The sequence below is a fragment of the Amblyomma maculatum genome, chromosome 1, assembly GCF_055883805.1.
Source record: "Amblyomma maculatum isolate TAMU_Amacu chromosome 1, ASM5588380v1, whole genome shotgun sequence".
NCBI lineage: Eukaryota > Metazoa > Arthropoda > Arachnida > Ixodida > Ixodidae > Amblyomma > Amblyomma maculatum.
In genome coordinates this window covers 453988085-454002777 of record NC_139344.1, presented here as the reverse complement: position 1 = coordinate 454002777, position 14693 = coordinate 453988085, and the positions used below count along the sequence as shown (strand labels likewise).

At 44.1% G+C, this 14693-nt stretch overlaps 1 protein-coding gene across 1 annotated transcript in view; it reads left to right on the top strand.

Moving 5' to 3' along the window:
- The window catches only part of LOC146209684 (sodium-coupled monocarboxylate transporter 2-like), a 110237-nt gene that overhangs the window by 42425 nt on the left and 53119 nt on the right, over positions 1 to 14693 (top strand). The window contains exon 4 of the mRNA XM_084580926.1: positions 9496 to 9563. Within this exon, the coding sequence (XP_084437052.1) occupies positions 9496 to 9563 (68 nt within the window). The remainder of the gene's footprint in view (positions 1 to 9495; positions 9564 to 14693) is intronic.

The window sequence follows — 14693 nt, the reverse complement described above, 5'->3', positions numbered from 1 at the left end:
AAAACGCTAACGTTACGACGCCGGAGAACGAGATATAATGATAAAGACACATAACAGAAGGACAGAGAGGTTAACTAAGCGATGCCCTGCAGGCTACCCTATACGCGAGGAGGGAAGAAAAGGAAAAAAAGGAAATAAGGAGCGAGAATGAAATGAAAGTTTTACGTGTTTATAGTTCACCAAGTGAAAGGGGCAGTGTTTTATAAATGAGAACGGATAATAACGAACTGAATACCGAGTCCTTTAAGGACTTCAAGAGCGCCTTCACCATTTTACTTCGTTGTGAAGGTTTTGTTGAAGGTCATAAAATATTTTCTATTATTAGAGGGCGAGAGTCTAAGCGATGAAATGCAGTAGCCAGGAGGGAATGCTCTCGCTCAAACCGAGGCCACGACGCAAAATGGTCATGTGTAATACTGGTTGATTTTGTTTTACTGGGCTGCCCTGGTTTATGAGAGCAGAAAGAAAACCTGGAAAACGTCTGTAATTATAAAACAAACGGAATATATATTTAAAAATTAAAATATGAAAACCGGCCGTGTGAGGCCCTCTGAATTTGAGTCTCGGCTGAACGCGCTTATCGCCAAGGTGCGGCGGCCAGTGCCGATCAATATAATATTTCTACAGCCCATTGCAAATGCATTTTTGGGTGTTCGTTTTAGTCTGAAGAAAAGTTGGAAGCTATCGCGAAATGATATTGACTTCCCGAGTATTCAAGGGACATCAGGATTTGGTAAAAAATATGAGAAAATATCGTAATTTGTTGAACTTTGCTCATTTTGTTCTCTCAGTACGGGCGTAATATTTGCGGTACACAGCTATCTGGTACGTAAATGCAGGCATTTTGCTTAGAAACGCGCTAGGAATTTGTCGAACAAGGAACAGCTCATCTGGTCTATTTAACAAGTGGGACTGCCCAGCACTCAAACCAACACGAATCCGGCACCTGAGCATAGCTGGTCTTTCAGCAACCAATCCTGCCTCATACGTCACTTGGACGCAGGGACCTCATCATCGCTCACTTCTGGACTTCATAAAATCAGCCAACCTTTTTCCATTCATTTAATCATTCATTCATCCTTCATCTCATACCCTACTGATGCCCTGAGGCAATAAATACCGACTTAAAAAAAAGAAAAACAAGATCGAAGGAAATGCTGAAGAATATTCCCTTCTTCTGCGCTGCGGAGCTCATTTATTGCTAACCATTTCTTTTCCATATTTCACTTCTGTGCTGTAGTGCTTCTATTAGGCCGGTGTAGAAAGACAGAACACTCTCCGTTTCAACTGGGTGCCCTATATCCCCTACTGTAAAACTATGCCCAAGTATAAATTTCTGATCACAACCTTGAAACGTTGCATTCTTGCTTCAGGAAGTGCTTTAGGAATTGTTAGTCAATCAATGGTATGAAGATGTATTACTGCATTGATAAAGCTAGCTAAAGAAGTAATCTGATTGCTTTCAAGCTTGAATGATTGAGGAAATACCTTCAGCGTGTGCATCTAGTCCCATAAGGTATAGCCCCCGTAAAAAGCACACAACCCGGCGGGTACTCAACTTGGTCCTGAAGGCATCCTCAGCGACAGAACGATCTCTAAAGCTTAAGGGTCTTCAATCCTTCCAAGGGTTTTCCTGTCATAGGTGGTAGAGGGGCCCGGTAAACAGCAGAGACTCAAACCTCTCGTGCTCTTCGCATACTTTTGACAGGGTGTGTACTTCCTATGTAAACAGCATGTGGGATGGGATCCAAGCTTATTAAGCTGAGAAACGGCTTTGCATGATAAGAGAGTGAAGGCCTATATGTATTTATTATCAGTACAAAATATTTGTAATGTCACGGGATAAACTTCATTTATATAATACACAGTAGCCCCGGTAGGGATACTGCAGGAATGGGAAAGAAAGTACGACATAAAAATCAGCAGTCAACAACAAGATAACCTAGTAGCGTAGTCAGACATTTGCTATTACATTTACTGACTGCAGCTATCTTACATGACCAGGCAGAAAATTCTAGCCACTAGGAAAAAAAAGCTTGAATTTGAACGCGCATGCTCGTACATAAATGGGCGACACATTTAGGGGATAATAGATTATTCAAGGTGAAAGTTAAAAAACTTGCTCCGCTAGCACTCTAAAGCAAAAGAGGGTGGAAGACCAATAGTGTGAAAATATCTTGAATACTGCTCACCGGACGATTGCACAGAAGCGAAAGACCTAGGGTCAGAAAAGGCAGTGCCGGTGAATATTCCTGTCATAACGTCGGCAAATAAGCTGCAGAGATTTCCTTCGAATCGCAACGGAAGGTTATTGATAGCAAACTGTTTATGATAACTCGAATTATGGACCCATAATCTGAACGGGGATAGACTAATCGTGTGAGTTGCCAGTTTATTTAGCTTGGGGCAGCAAAATGAGAATGCTTCAGGCACCTGAGCCTTCACATCGCACTGTTACATATCATGTTTATGCGTTTTTCACCAAGACACGTTAGGAGAAACATAACACCTAAGTTGTTTCTAACAGTGTTTGTAGAAGTTATACCTCTATATTAGTGACACTAAGAAAATGGCACCGTAGGTGAGAGAATCCCACGAAGACATGTTTACAAAAACTTTGTTTTCATTTTCCAAAATGAACGAAATGATTTGAATGCTAAAAACGACGGATTTAGCTGCACGTGATGCACAAAGATGTTAACTGAACTTTGCAACACGTTGTCTTATGCATTAAAGCGCATTTTGTAAACAACATGTTGTACCATATCCTTGATGTATGTGCGTTGAGAATAACAGCGATCTGAGCCTTGGCTCCTGCGACACACAGGATATGTGAATGTTTTGAGACAAACAGGAGCTTAGAGAAACATAGTCAGCGCTGCCCAATTTATGAATGAGTGCTTTTTAAGTACTGCATGCAGCTTAGTGAGTGCCGTTCTTCTCACTAAACTGCATGTAGTTTAGTGAGAAGAACGGCATCGTGGTTTTAGATAGCTCTAAAACTGAAGCGTCGATCTGACAGCGAACAGCAATGAAACTAGTAATGTTGTGTGTAAATTAAACACGTTCAGTGCATAAAAATGTTATTAGCTTCAGAAATTTTGCAATGCTCTTGTCTTCTGTAACGAGCGTGGGAAGCTGACACATTTATATCACCAATGCCACGTGGTATCAGTTGGAAACATAAATACAGGCATTGCAAGTGTTCAAGATTTGCTTCTCTTTTTTAATAGTTCGCGTGTTCAAAGAGAATCTGGAGAACAGTGGGCATTTAAACGCTCGGAAGTGCGTGCGTCAGTAGCATTAAGCGACGACGATGTGCCACGCAAACATCTGAACTCTACACTGCAAAGTGGAAGCCAACTGCGTCATGTAGCGGAAAAAGGAATACCCGCGAGAGCGGGTAGAAAGAAATTAGGAGACCTGCACACCTAAGCTCAATGCCGCAGTTGTCTAGCGCTCTGCTTTTGAACGTGTATGACGGCGGTCCTAATCCCACCTTCACTTGTACGTTTTGAGCAGTTTTTACTTGATTTCACCTTTCAGGTCAATGGTAATTTAATAATTAGGTTTTGTCGCTCAGTCTGGTTTACTTTATAGCTTGATAGCCAAAATTCCACATTTAAATCCCTTTTGCGCAACACTAGACTTTGGTTCGCTGCACGATTTTCAGTTGGGAAATAGGCGCCCGCGATGCAGCGGCATATCGGCTAGTGTGTACTGCTGGTCGCTGCAGTGTAAATATTTCGCCGCGGTGTCTCAGTGGCCGGGCTGCGTGACCACTGATCTCGCGGACTTTGGGGCAATGTCGGGCGCGACTGCTGCTTTACGATGGATCTCGTGAAAAACAGGGCATCAGTGCACATTAAGAAAGAACCCCAGATGTTCACAAGTTCTTGAGCCCTCCACTACGGCATCCGTTATAGTCTGAGATGCTTTGGGACGTTATACCATACATAATCATATGTGACGTTCCCTTTGAAATATCTACGCAGTGTGCATTGGAAAACGATTTTATAAACAGACGTTTCGGGAAATAAAGTTAGGTCATCACGAGGCCGCAAATAGATTGCCGATGTGACAGCGAAGTATAAGTTATTATTATGCTTTCGTGAATACGGGTATATTGAAATTTTTTCTAGACTAATAATTAGGATAATTCCACATTCTGAATTTAGCAAAATGCTTTACATTGAGTATGTGTCATGGAGATCACATAAAAAAGAACAAGGAAGGACACTTAAGCTCCAACTTTTGGGTATGACATAATAGCGTTAAGGTTTCCGTCTGCGGCTATTCTTGCGGTACCTTGTTCGCGTACATGTAGTCTCTGCGCAGTTAATTATCAATCTTAATTTGTGTCTATAAAAGCACGGATTCTTACTAGTACACGGTACTGAGCAACCACGCTCTCCAGCTATCGTTGATAGGCGACCAACCGACATAAGAAGCCTTAGTTTGTGAAACGATGGTGCTGTCTTGACCTAGTAAGAGTAGCACGCATGACGCGGCATCCAAGGCTCCTGAGAAATTGATTCCTATCTCACTTTCGCACCTCAAATTAGCAATCCGAGTTAGCAGCTCATCGCACTTAGTGATATTACGTGGTCTCGTTAGGCCGCACAATCTCAAACAACCCAATAAAGAACCATTGCTGGGCCATGACACCTATCAGCTATCCTCTGCCACTGCCATGCCAGTTGGTTTTACCTCACAGTGCGGACATACCGCGTTAAAATCACGGTTCTACGTTCACTAAAGGTGAACAGAAAGAATATCCGTATATTTTATAATTCACTTATTAGCCACGCGCACAGTCAAACCCTTTGCGAATTGATTACGCTCTAAGCGTCTTAATTCACTGTATGCTCAAGCTGCCTCCTTCATCAGAGCAATCAAGCTTCATCGTCGTGTTATTCCGTTACAATAGAAGCTGCATGTTAAAGGGACACTGCAGCAGTTTTAAAATGTACCAATACTATAGGCTTTTGAAGTAGATTATTTGTTGATCATGCCTGTAAATGTTTTTTTTTTTCGATTATGCATAAAGCACTTGCGCAATCGTCGACTGAAAGCGCGCAATTCAAATTTCCCACGCCCCGCGCGACCGCTACAGAGGAGGAAAGCGGAGGGAGAAACCTCGCTTCTCCGTCCGTCGTGACGTCACCGTGAGGAGCCGGAGGCATTCACAGCGAACGGAGGGAGTTTTCGGCGTGCGCTGTTCCTCGTTTTGCGTGCGTTGCGGACGTACAAAACACGTCAACTTTGTGTTGTGCACATGCCACAACACAGCTCTGCATGTGTTCGGATGCACGAACAGCTGTAGACGCGACGATGTAATCTTCCATTGTAATAAAAGCTCGCGGCGCAATACGGCGTTGCTTAGAAGAGATATATATTCAGGCCGACCAAAGGAAACATTCTACTCGAAGCATTTTCATAACTTTGACTACACGCAATTTGTTCCTAATGCGATTTTTATAGGGCTTTGACAAAGAGGCATGGCTGAATCATGACGCAGTTCCTTCTGTTTCCTTGTACAAAACAGTCGGGATAGTCATCTGCGAATCCATTCATGGACTGCAATTTCATGAAGGGACGGTCAGACAGCATAGGCGCATGGTTATATTCGCGTGCCTCGTATTTTTTTTTTGTTTTGGCAAAATTTTCGCGCAATGGCTTCTGTGTTAAACATGGACAACTCATCAGTAGCACACGCTGATGATTTTTGCGAATTAGCAGATGATTAAGAAGAGGCCACTGTGTGTCGAAGCTAGGCTGTAAAGACTGCGAGATCTTTTCCAGCACGGCACGTGCCTGATATGTTCGTGGAACCCTTACCGGAGCATTATTTGAAGATAGGAGTGTACTGCTCAGCTGGGTATAGGCGCATTAAGGTAAGGAGCGAAAAGAGCGAGGTTTCCTTCTGTGCGTCCGAGCAATAAATCACCTAAGTTGTTCATACATGGCCTTGCGATTTTGAACCCGCTGCTGCCTCGTCATTTTACATAGTCCTCTCTTGTTTGGGGATGCGCATTAAGTGGCAAATGAAAACGACGAAGATCTTGTAAGAAAACAAATTTCGGAACACGCTTTTCTCATGAATGTATGGGTGCGGAGGAGCTGCAGCTTTGCCTTCAACATACGTCAGCCGTCAATTCACTAAACGCGTATTGTGGCAGTACGATAAAAAGGAAAGGCTTTCAACGGCTGCTAAATGTCGTATGACTGAAGCAGCATTCTGCGTGCATTTGACTTGGTCTCCAGCTCAGTGGCCTCGTCAGTGCCTCGTATGCATTGCAGAGCTCCGCAACCGCTCTTCGCTTATTGTTCATTTGTCTGGTGGCAGCTGTGTACTGCTTCACCCTTTCTCTAAAATTCTTCGTTTCCCCAAGGTACCACGTTCAGTTCAGTTCAGTCGTTCAGTCGTGTCCGACTCTTCGTGGCCCTATGGACCATGTCACGCCAAGCTTTCCGGTCTCTCACTATCTTCCTAACATCACATAACTTCATCTGCAGTGTTTCGAGGATGCCATCTAACCATCGCATTCGCTGCCTACCCCTGCTCCGGCGACCCTCAACCTTTCCCAACATCAAATCTTTCTCCAGCGACTCCTCTCTTCTCATCAGATGACCAAAGTAGCTGAGCTTTAACTTTAGAATTTGACCCTCCAACGAGCAGTCAGGGTTTATGGTCGACAATATCGACTGATTTGATCTTTTGGCAGTCCAAGGAACTCTCAAGAGTCGTCGCCAGCACCACAATTCAAACGCGTCAATTCTTCGGCGGTCAGCCTTTTTCACAGTCCAACTCTCGCATCCATACATCACAACTGGAAAGACCATAGCACGAGTTATACGGATCTTGGTTGGCAGACTAATGTCTCTGCTCTTTACTAGGCGGTCAAGGGTAACCATTGCTCTCTTTCCCAGAAGCAGGCGTCTCCTAATTTTATGGCTGCAGTCTCCTTCCGAGGTAATCTTTGGAGCCCAAGAAGAGAAAATTTGTCACAGCTTCCACTTCTTGTTCATTCATGCTCCAGGACTTGATAGGGCAAGACGCCATGATCTTAGTCTTTTTAATGTTCAGTTTAAGCCCAAACTTCTCACTCTCTTCTTGTACGCGCATCAGAAGTGTATTGAGTTCCACCTGAGTTACTGAGGTATGCGGATGATACCACTTTCTGCCATTAAAGTGGTATCATCCGCATATCTGAGGTTGTTGATACATTTTCCAGCAATATTCACTCCAGCTGAAGACTCGTCCAGACCGGCCTTCCTCATGATGCACCCTGCATATAGGTTAAATAGGCAGGGCGACAGTATGCAGCCTTGCCTCACTACTTTCTCAATCAGAAACCAATCAGTGAGACCATGCCCAGTTCTGACTGTGGCCTCTTGTCCTTCATACAGGTTCCTGAGTGGACAGATGAGGTGAATTGGAACTCCCATCTCTTGGAGAGCTTGTCACAATCTGCTGTGATCTACGCAGTGAAACGCTTTTGCATAATCAATAAAGCAGAAGTAGATGGTTTTCTGGAACTCTCTGGCTTTTTCCATGATCCAGCGAAGGTTGGCAATTTGGTCTCTAGCTCCTTTGCCCTTGCGAAAGCCAGCTTGCACATCCGGAAGCTCCCGATCCACATACTGCTGCAGCCTACCTTGGAGGATTTTCAACATCACCTTGCTAGCATGCGAAATAAGCGCGATCGTGCGGTAGTTGCAACAACCAAATCTTTGGCACTGCCTTTCTTTGGAATGGGGATGTAAACTGACCTCCTCCAATCCTGTGGCCACTGCAGGGTTGTCCAAATCTTCTGACATACTGTATGCAGAATGTTAACAGCGTCATGGTTGAGGGTTTGAAGCAACTCAGCTGGAATGCCATCAATTCCGCTACCTTTGTTCTTAGCAAGGCTGGCTAAGGCCCATTCAACTTCACTCTTCAGGATGCCCGGCTCGAGGTCAGTGATCACAACCGTCTTATGTTGGGTTTGCACATTCGGGTCTTTCTTGTACAGTTCTGTGTATTCCTGCCACCTCTTCTTTATCTCCGAGGCTTCAGTGAGGTCCTTGCCTCGTTTGTCCTTTATCACGCCCAGCTTAGCACAGAAGCTTCCTTTGATATCTCTGATTGTCTTATACAGAGCTCTTGTGTTCCTTAATTGGCTTTGGTCCTCAACTGCTTGGCACTGTATGTTCAGGAAGGCATTCTTATCTCTGCTTGCTATTTTCTGAAAATCCGCATTGAGAACCTTGTATCTTTCTCTTTCCCCCATAACTTTTGCCATCCTCCTTTCCTCAGCTATTTGCAAAGCCTCTTCAGATAACCAGTTTTCTTTCTTGCATTTCTTTTGCTTTGGAATTACATTAGAAGCAATTTCTTGTATTATATCACGAACATCAGCCCACATCTCTTCGGGCTCTCTGTATTCTAGATCTAATTCTTGAAATCGATTCCTCACTTCCACAGCATATTCTAATGGAATTTGATCCAGATCATACCTGAAAGGCCTTCTAGTTTTCTGCATTTTCCTCAATCGAAGCTTAAATTTGGCAACAAGAAGCTGATGATCGGTGCCACAATCGGCCCCAGGCCTTGTTTTTACTGCTTGTATAGCGCTTCTCCACCTCGGCCGGCAAAGAATATAATCGATCTGATTCCTGTACAGACCGTCCGGTGAAGTCCATGTGTACAGGCGCCTGTTGTGCTGTTGAAAATGAGCATTCGCTATGGTCAGGTTGTTTTCTTGACAACACTCTACTAGCCTCTGCCCAGCTTCATTTGGCTCGCCAAGACCGAACTTTACTAAAATTCCGGATATTTCTTCACTCCCGACCTTAGCATTCCAGTCTCCTATGAGAAAAACGACGCCTGATGATGGGGCGCGGTTTAAAGGCATTGTAAGTCCACATAAAATCTCTCAACGTCACCTTCTTCCGCAGTGGATAACTGTTATGTTGAAAGGGTGACCTTGGATCCGAAGTGAAATCATTCGGTCGTTTTTGGGGTTATACTCTAGCACTGCTTTGCCCATTCTTCTGTTTACTATGAGAGCGGCCCCATTCCTTCTCTTGGATTCGTGCCCGCAATAAAAGACATAATGGTCGCCGGAGTTACTGGTATTCAAAGCAGGATTTGGTACACGAAGCGTTGGATTCATTTTTCACAACAATGACCTTTCGGGCAGGCCAGAGGCCTGAGACGGAGGTAGTCGGCTAGGGCATTGTTCGAGGGACTTAAAATGTAAATTTCTGTCGCAATATTCTTGTTGCATTCGAGTGTAGCTGAAAGACTTATGTTCGTTAATGTTTAGTTAATGTGCCGGAAAAGCATAATGACAGCTCTGAAAGACATAAAAGAGGTTGGATTTTGTAAAGTGTTAGATCTACAATTTGATTCTTTTTAAATAGATGCGGCTATTGCAGTATTTTGTATGGGACAGGAGCATAATTGCATGTCCCCAAGTATCTGAACACACTACCTTTTTGCAGCGTTCGACGCACCATTTTTCTGGTGCAACGTCTTCATCGGATTGTCGGGAACGGTCTACACTGCAATGGTAAGCTTCACCACGTGTCATTTTATATATAGTCTCTTCATTCACTTTTTTAATTTCGGAATGTTAGTTTTTATTCATCAGTACAAAACACTGAGCCCAATAAGCAGTAATTTTAAGAACCCGCAGTCTGTAATACATAACTTTTTTTTGCCAAACAAAGAGCCGCACTTTGGTACGTACGTTTTAGCTTATTTCAGGAAATATTAAGGAAATGACTTCTCCACGCTTTTTGCTTCTCCACAGATAAGATACCTGAACACAATTGTTTTAAGATATAATGCGGGGCTAAAATCATTATTTTCATCCCCCCCCCCCTCCTTGCCAAGAAAAAGACATCTTTTTTACTTTTGGATTTTTTGAATTATGCATGTATTACAGAAATTTCTCGCCAAGTTTGGTTGTGATCTGCGCAGTTGGAATGTTTTGTCATTTTTGTTTTTTTGCGAGATGAGGCGCGCTCAACACCGAAAGCGCCTATGAACGCTGATTTCAATAATCAGTTGCATTGTGGACAAGAGGCTGAACGTAAGGCGTATCACCAAGTTAAAATGCTTATTTTTCGCGCTCTCTACCCAAATAAGACCTGCCATCGCGAGTACAGGAGACAGCTAAAAAAGCAGAAAGAAGAGGGAAATTAGAGGTCGTGATAACAGCGGATTGGCTGGAAAACCGCGATAGAAGCTTTTTTTTTTTCCTGAACCGGAACGCGTAACCCTCAAACACTGTTCTTGCACCACTGGGAGTCTGCCTCACTAAAGTGCTTTACAAGCTTGAGATAAAATAGGGAGCCTGAACGAAGATGCACGCCCGGCAACCAACCAAGTAAGAATTTCACGAGCACAAACAAGGGCGCTGGACATCTGTGAAGTAGAGAGAAAAAAAAAAGGCAACTCCAAGCAATCTCCACAGAGCAGTGTCCTGTTGAAAAGGACAGCCTATCGTATGCAGCAGGCCAATTTGTTTAATTTCTGCCCTAAGCATAAAGGGCGTGTTCTGAAATCTTTGAACTAATTTTTCTCAGTTCGTACTTTTTGCAAGAGCACAACCATTAGGAAAACTACCATTTATGAGTTGTTTCGACAAATGCTGCTTTCATGGTCGTTTCTGAGCCAAGATTTTGTTTGGAACAAGATAAGGTACTTTGTTGATTCCTAATTATTCCTCATAATTTTTTTCAAATATATCTTAAAGAACTCACAAATTTCCTTTCACTTCACCATGAATTACCTAGAAGTCATCGAAGTACGAACGGTTGTTACATCCTCATGTTTTTTTTGTGATAGTTTTCCTGTGTTTAAACATTTATTTACTCACTATTAAAGGTACAACTTTTTTTCTATTTGGGCTAAGATGGTGAAACTTGGAATATATTATAAGCGAATCTTGAAAATGTTGTCGCAATAGGTCCAACAGTTCAAAAGTTGACCCTGTAGCCCCAAATTCTCCCTTAAAAACACGTGGTATATTAAATATCAGGCATGAAAAAAGGAATGAACTTTTTGGTTTCGCCAAGCATTTGGGTACTCGCACTATAACCGCGTCATTCCCCCCCCCCCACCCCCCCCCCCCCCCCAGAGATGATCTGCGCCATGACAGAAGAGTCCCCGCAATTACTGCCTAATTTCAGGCGCATTTTATTCCTATAGCAATTTGGAAACTGCAGCAGTTGGAAAAAATTAAAAGCTGCAGCTATTAACCTTTCTTGAAACGATATGAAATGAATCACTAGCATGTACTGAAAAAGGCAAAATTCCACGAATAAAGCATCACTGCCTTAGAATTAACACTGCCCTTATGAATCAGTTTAGGCGAGGAGTTCTTCCACTATTAGCGACATAATTGATCACACAAGAACACGTGGAAATGGAAAGCATTCCTTACTGAATTGCACCACTTCACTAGCATAAAGAACGCTAATGAAGAATGAAGTCTTTTGAAGAGGCACTTGATTGCAAATTGTATTGGCTCTGGATCAAGTTGCCCGATGCGAAAAGCTGTAGTGGGATCCACAGCACGAAAGTACATGTAAGTAATAAATATTCCCTTTGAAAGCAATTCAATAAATCTCAAATACAGTGAAATAACAGACAATAACCGCAATAATCACGATTTTTGGGTTACAATAATGGAAAAGCCAACGTCGTATTTTCTGCTACACGGGACCTTTACGGCACCGCTGAAAATCGCTGAAATGTGTCCCACACTCTCAATACCTCCACTTCTTTTGCCCTGAATGCAGGTTATGCAAGCAGACACAAAGGGTCCCTTAGCGATAAGTGGTTAGCTTGTAATCTGGGCTACTAAAGAACAACGGTGCTAAACTACGGGCATTTCATGTACAGCAAAGAACAAGAATTAAAACACAAATTATGTTTAATGAAAACATCGTACGAGAGGTGCGAAGCGTGCCAGAGATAAAATGGCGAATATACTCAAAAGATGGCCATAGGGGGGCTTTGAAAATTGTTTAGTTTGTTATTGTTTTGGGCCGCGTGGCTTGTCTTTGTTCTGAAGCATGCTCTCTTGGAATGAATAATGCGTCCGTAGACATCTTGGCACGTGGCTGCTGTACCTACACTTGTTGCTTTTTATTCATTTATAATAGTACCCACAGCGCCATTACCTGGCATTGCCAGCGATCGAGGTTGAGGTGAGGGGAAGAAAAAAAAAAAAACTGGATACATCCGGAGGTGGGAAAAAGGAAAAGGAAGCTTTAAGGCAAGCCTAGCACGATATTCATGATATTCATAAACAGTCTCACAGCAAGGAAGAAAATACATCGTAGGGTTGCCTGAGCACCACCTCCTATGGCAACGTATTCCAGATGAAAACAGCTTCTAGAAAAGGAGAAATCATAAAGATGACAGTTAATCTCTAGCGTATTTTCTTGATATGTGATCTCTCCGTAATGACACAAACACCACATTTGGCCTCTGCCTTTCAGCACGCTATTCAGGAGCAGTTTATTGAGGCGCTTCCATATGCCTATCCGCCATCAGCGGTCGCTTACGCCGATGCCGTTCCATGACCTGTCGACGCGTTCCTTTGACTTGTGACGATGTCATCTTAAGGGCTGTCACCAGTCATTTGACGTACGCCGATATCGTTGCACGACCCTACTACGACGCCTACTGCCAACCTACCGGCAGTGCCTGTGGAAGCTAGCGCCAGACACTTTTTTCAGCCGGCTCCAAGACCACGCAATATTCGGCACATTGCAGATAACTGGCCAAAACAGACACTTGGGCAAATTAATTCATTGAGTGTAGGCAGCGCAAAAAACACGGGGACGTATGAAGGACACAAACGAGTGCGACTTTCAACTCGTTTCAGCTCGTTTGTGTCCTTCATACGTCCCCCTCTTTTTTATGCTGTCTACACTCAGTAGATATCTGGCCAATTTGTTGCACTTGCGGACTGGCTGGGCATATTACCCGCTATTGCTGAAACCATCTCCCAGTGTCAGCACCACCTGCTCCAAGCTTCTGAGTAGTAGTCTGTGACGACCCACTATTCCGCGCCTACTGAGCCTGAAGCAAGTCGCCATTACTCACCAGACCGCTCAGCCCTCTCAACACCGCCGTTCACCCTTGTCGAGGTTGAGCTGCATCAGGTGAGATGTCAACAGAACGCTTCCCATGTGAAAAATTAGAGGCCGCAGTTTCTGAGGAGAGAACTGCGTGATGGTCGGACTTTATAAGTCTTCATCTGTCCACTGCCAACCTTATTGAAGTTTCGGTCGAGGATGTTTCTATCATGCCCATAATTGACACCGATGCTGCGATTTCGGTAAAAGAAGAAAAACTTGTTTAGCTGTTAACGAAGATCGAGACACTAATTTCAGGACTTTCGGTGCGCACGGCCAGCGCTCAGCGAACCAAGCCTTTACTAGGGTGCACCACTCGAGTCGGAATCCACAACCATGTTTTACACAACTCAGTTCGCCATGCTGCCTAGTTGCTTCCACTCTGTTATCTAGGCTGGGATTTCCTGTCACGTCACGCCGCTATAAATCATTGTGCTCGCGCTGTAGTCAGGTTCTCTGCGCTGTCCGAGCCCCATCCTAGACAACGCTTCTTCTAATCCATGCGATAAAACTTTTGTTATCGAAGACATCGACATTCCTCCCACTTATTTGACGCTTGTAAATATCGCTTGTGACTTTATGCTATAAAACTAAAGGCGATTCTCGAGACCTGACCGACCTTCGTGTGGTCGCGGCCTTTCCCAAGTCGAGATCCACCGAAGACATGCCCAGCTTCCTAGGCCTATCTGTTCCTAATTTCGTCAGTTTATTCGAAGCTTTGACTCAATAGCTGCCAATTTGACCAAGCTTCTGTCGAACAGTTCCCAATATTCGGTCTGGTCACCGCCATAGGAGGACGCCTTCATTACATTGCGCCCCACCCTCATGACACCGCCACTCCTGCGTCACTTTAGCCCGACAGCTCCTAATGAAGTCCACACAGACGCCCCTGGTGTCGATTTCAGCACTCGACTTGCCGAGCGAAAACCTGGCTTTGCTGAATTTGTCGTCACCTATGCAAGTCACACCCTCACGATCGGGCAGTCGAATTACAGTCACTGAAAAACAGTTTAGCAATGGTTTGGGCTATAACCAACTTTCGCCCTTACCTCTATGACCGCCCTTTTGAAATTGTGACGGACCACCATGCGCTGTGGTGGCTTTTCTCTCTGGAAGGCTCATCCGCTCGTCTTGCCAGGTGGGCTCTTCGTCTGCAGGAATTTAATGTCAGTGCAGTCTACCGCTTTGGCTGCAAGCATCAAGACGCCGATGCCCTTTATGGCTGCCCCCTTCCAGCTCACGCCTCCCCGCCGTCCGTTCACATCAGTGACATGCCTTCTGCGCAGCGAGAGACCCCTGAGTTGCTTATCTTATCGATTTCTTCGCCGATTTAACGGCTGCTTTTCCATTACGTGCCAATCCCCGCTCCCGCCGATGCTGCTCGTGTGCCTGAACTTCTAATAAAACCCATTCTACAAAAACAAACCTTTGCAATCCAATCTCAGTTCCTGCGGACAGTGAAATAACTATACAAAATAATTAGCTGAAACTCTCATACTTTTCAATTAACGCATTTCTGTAGTGCCAGTGGAGTTGCACTCAAA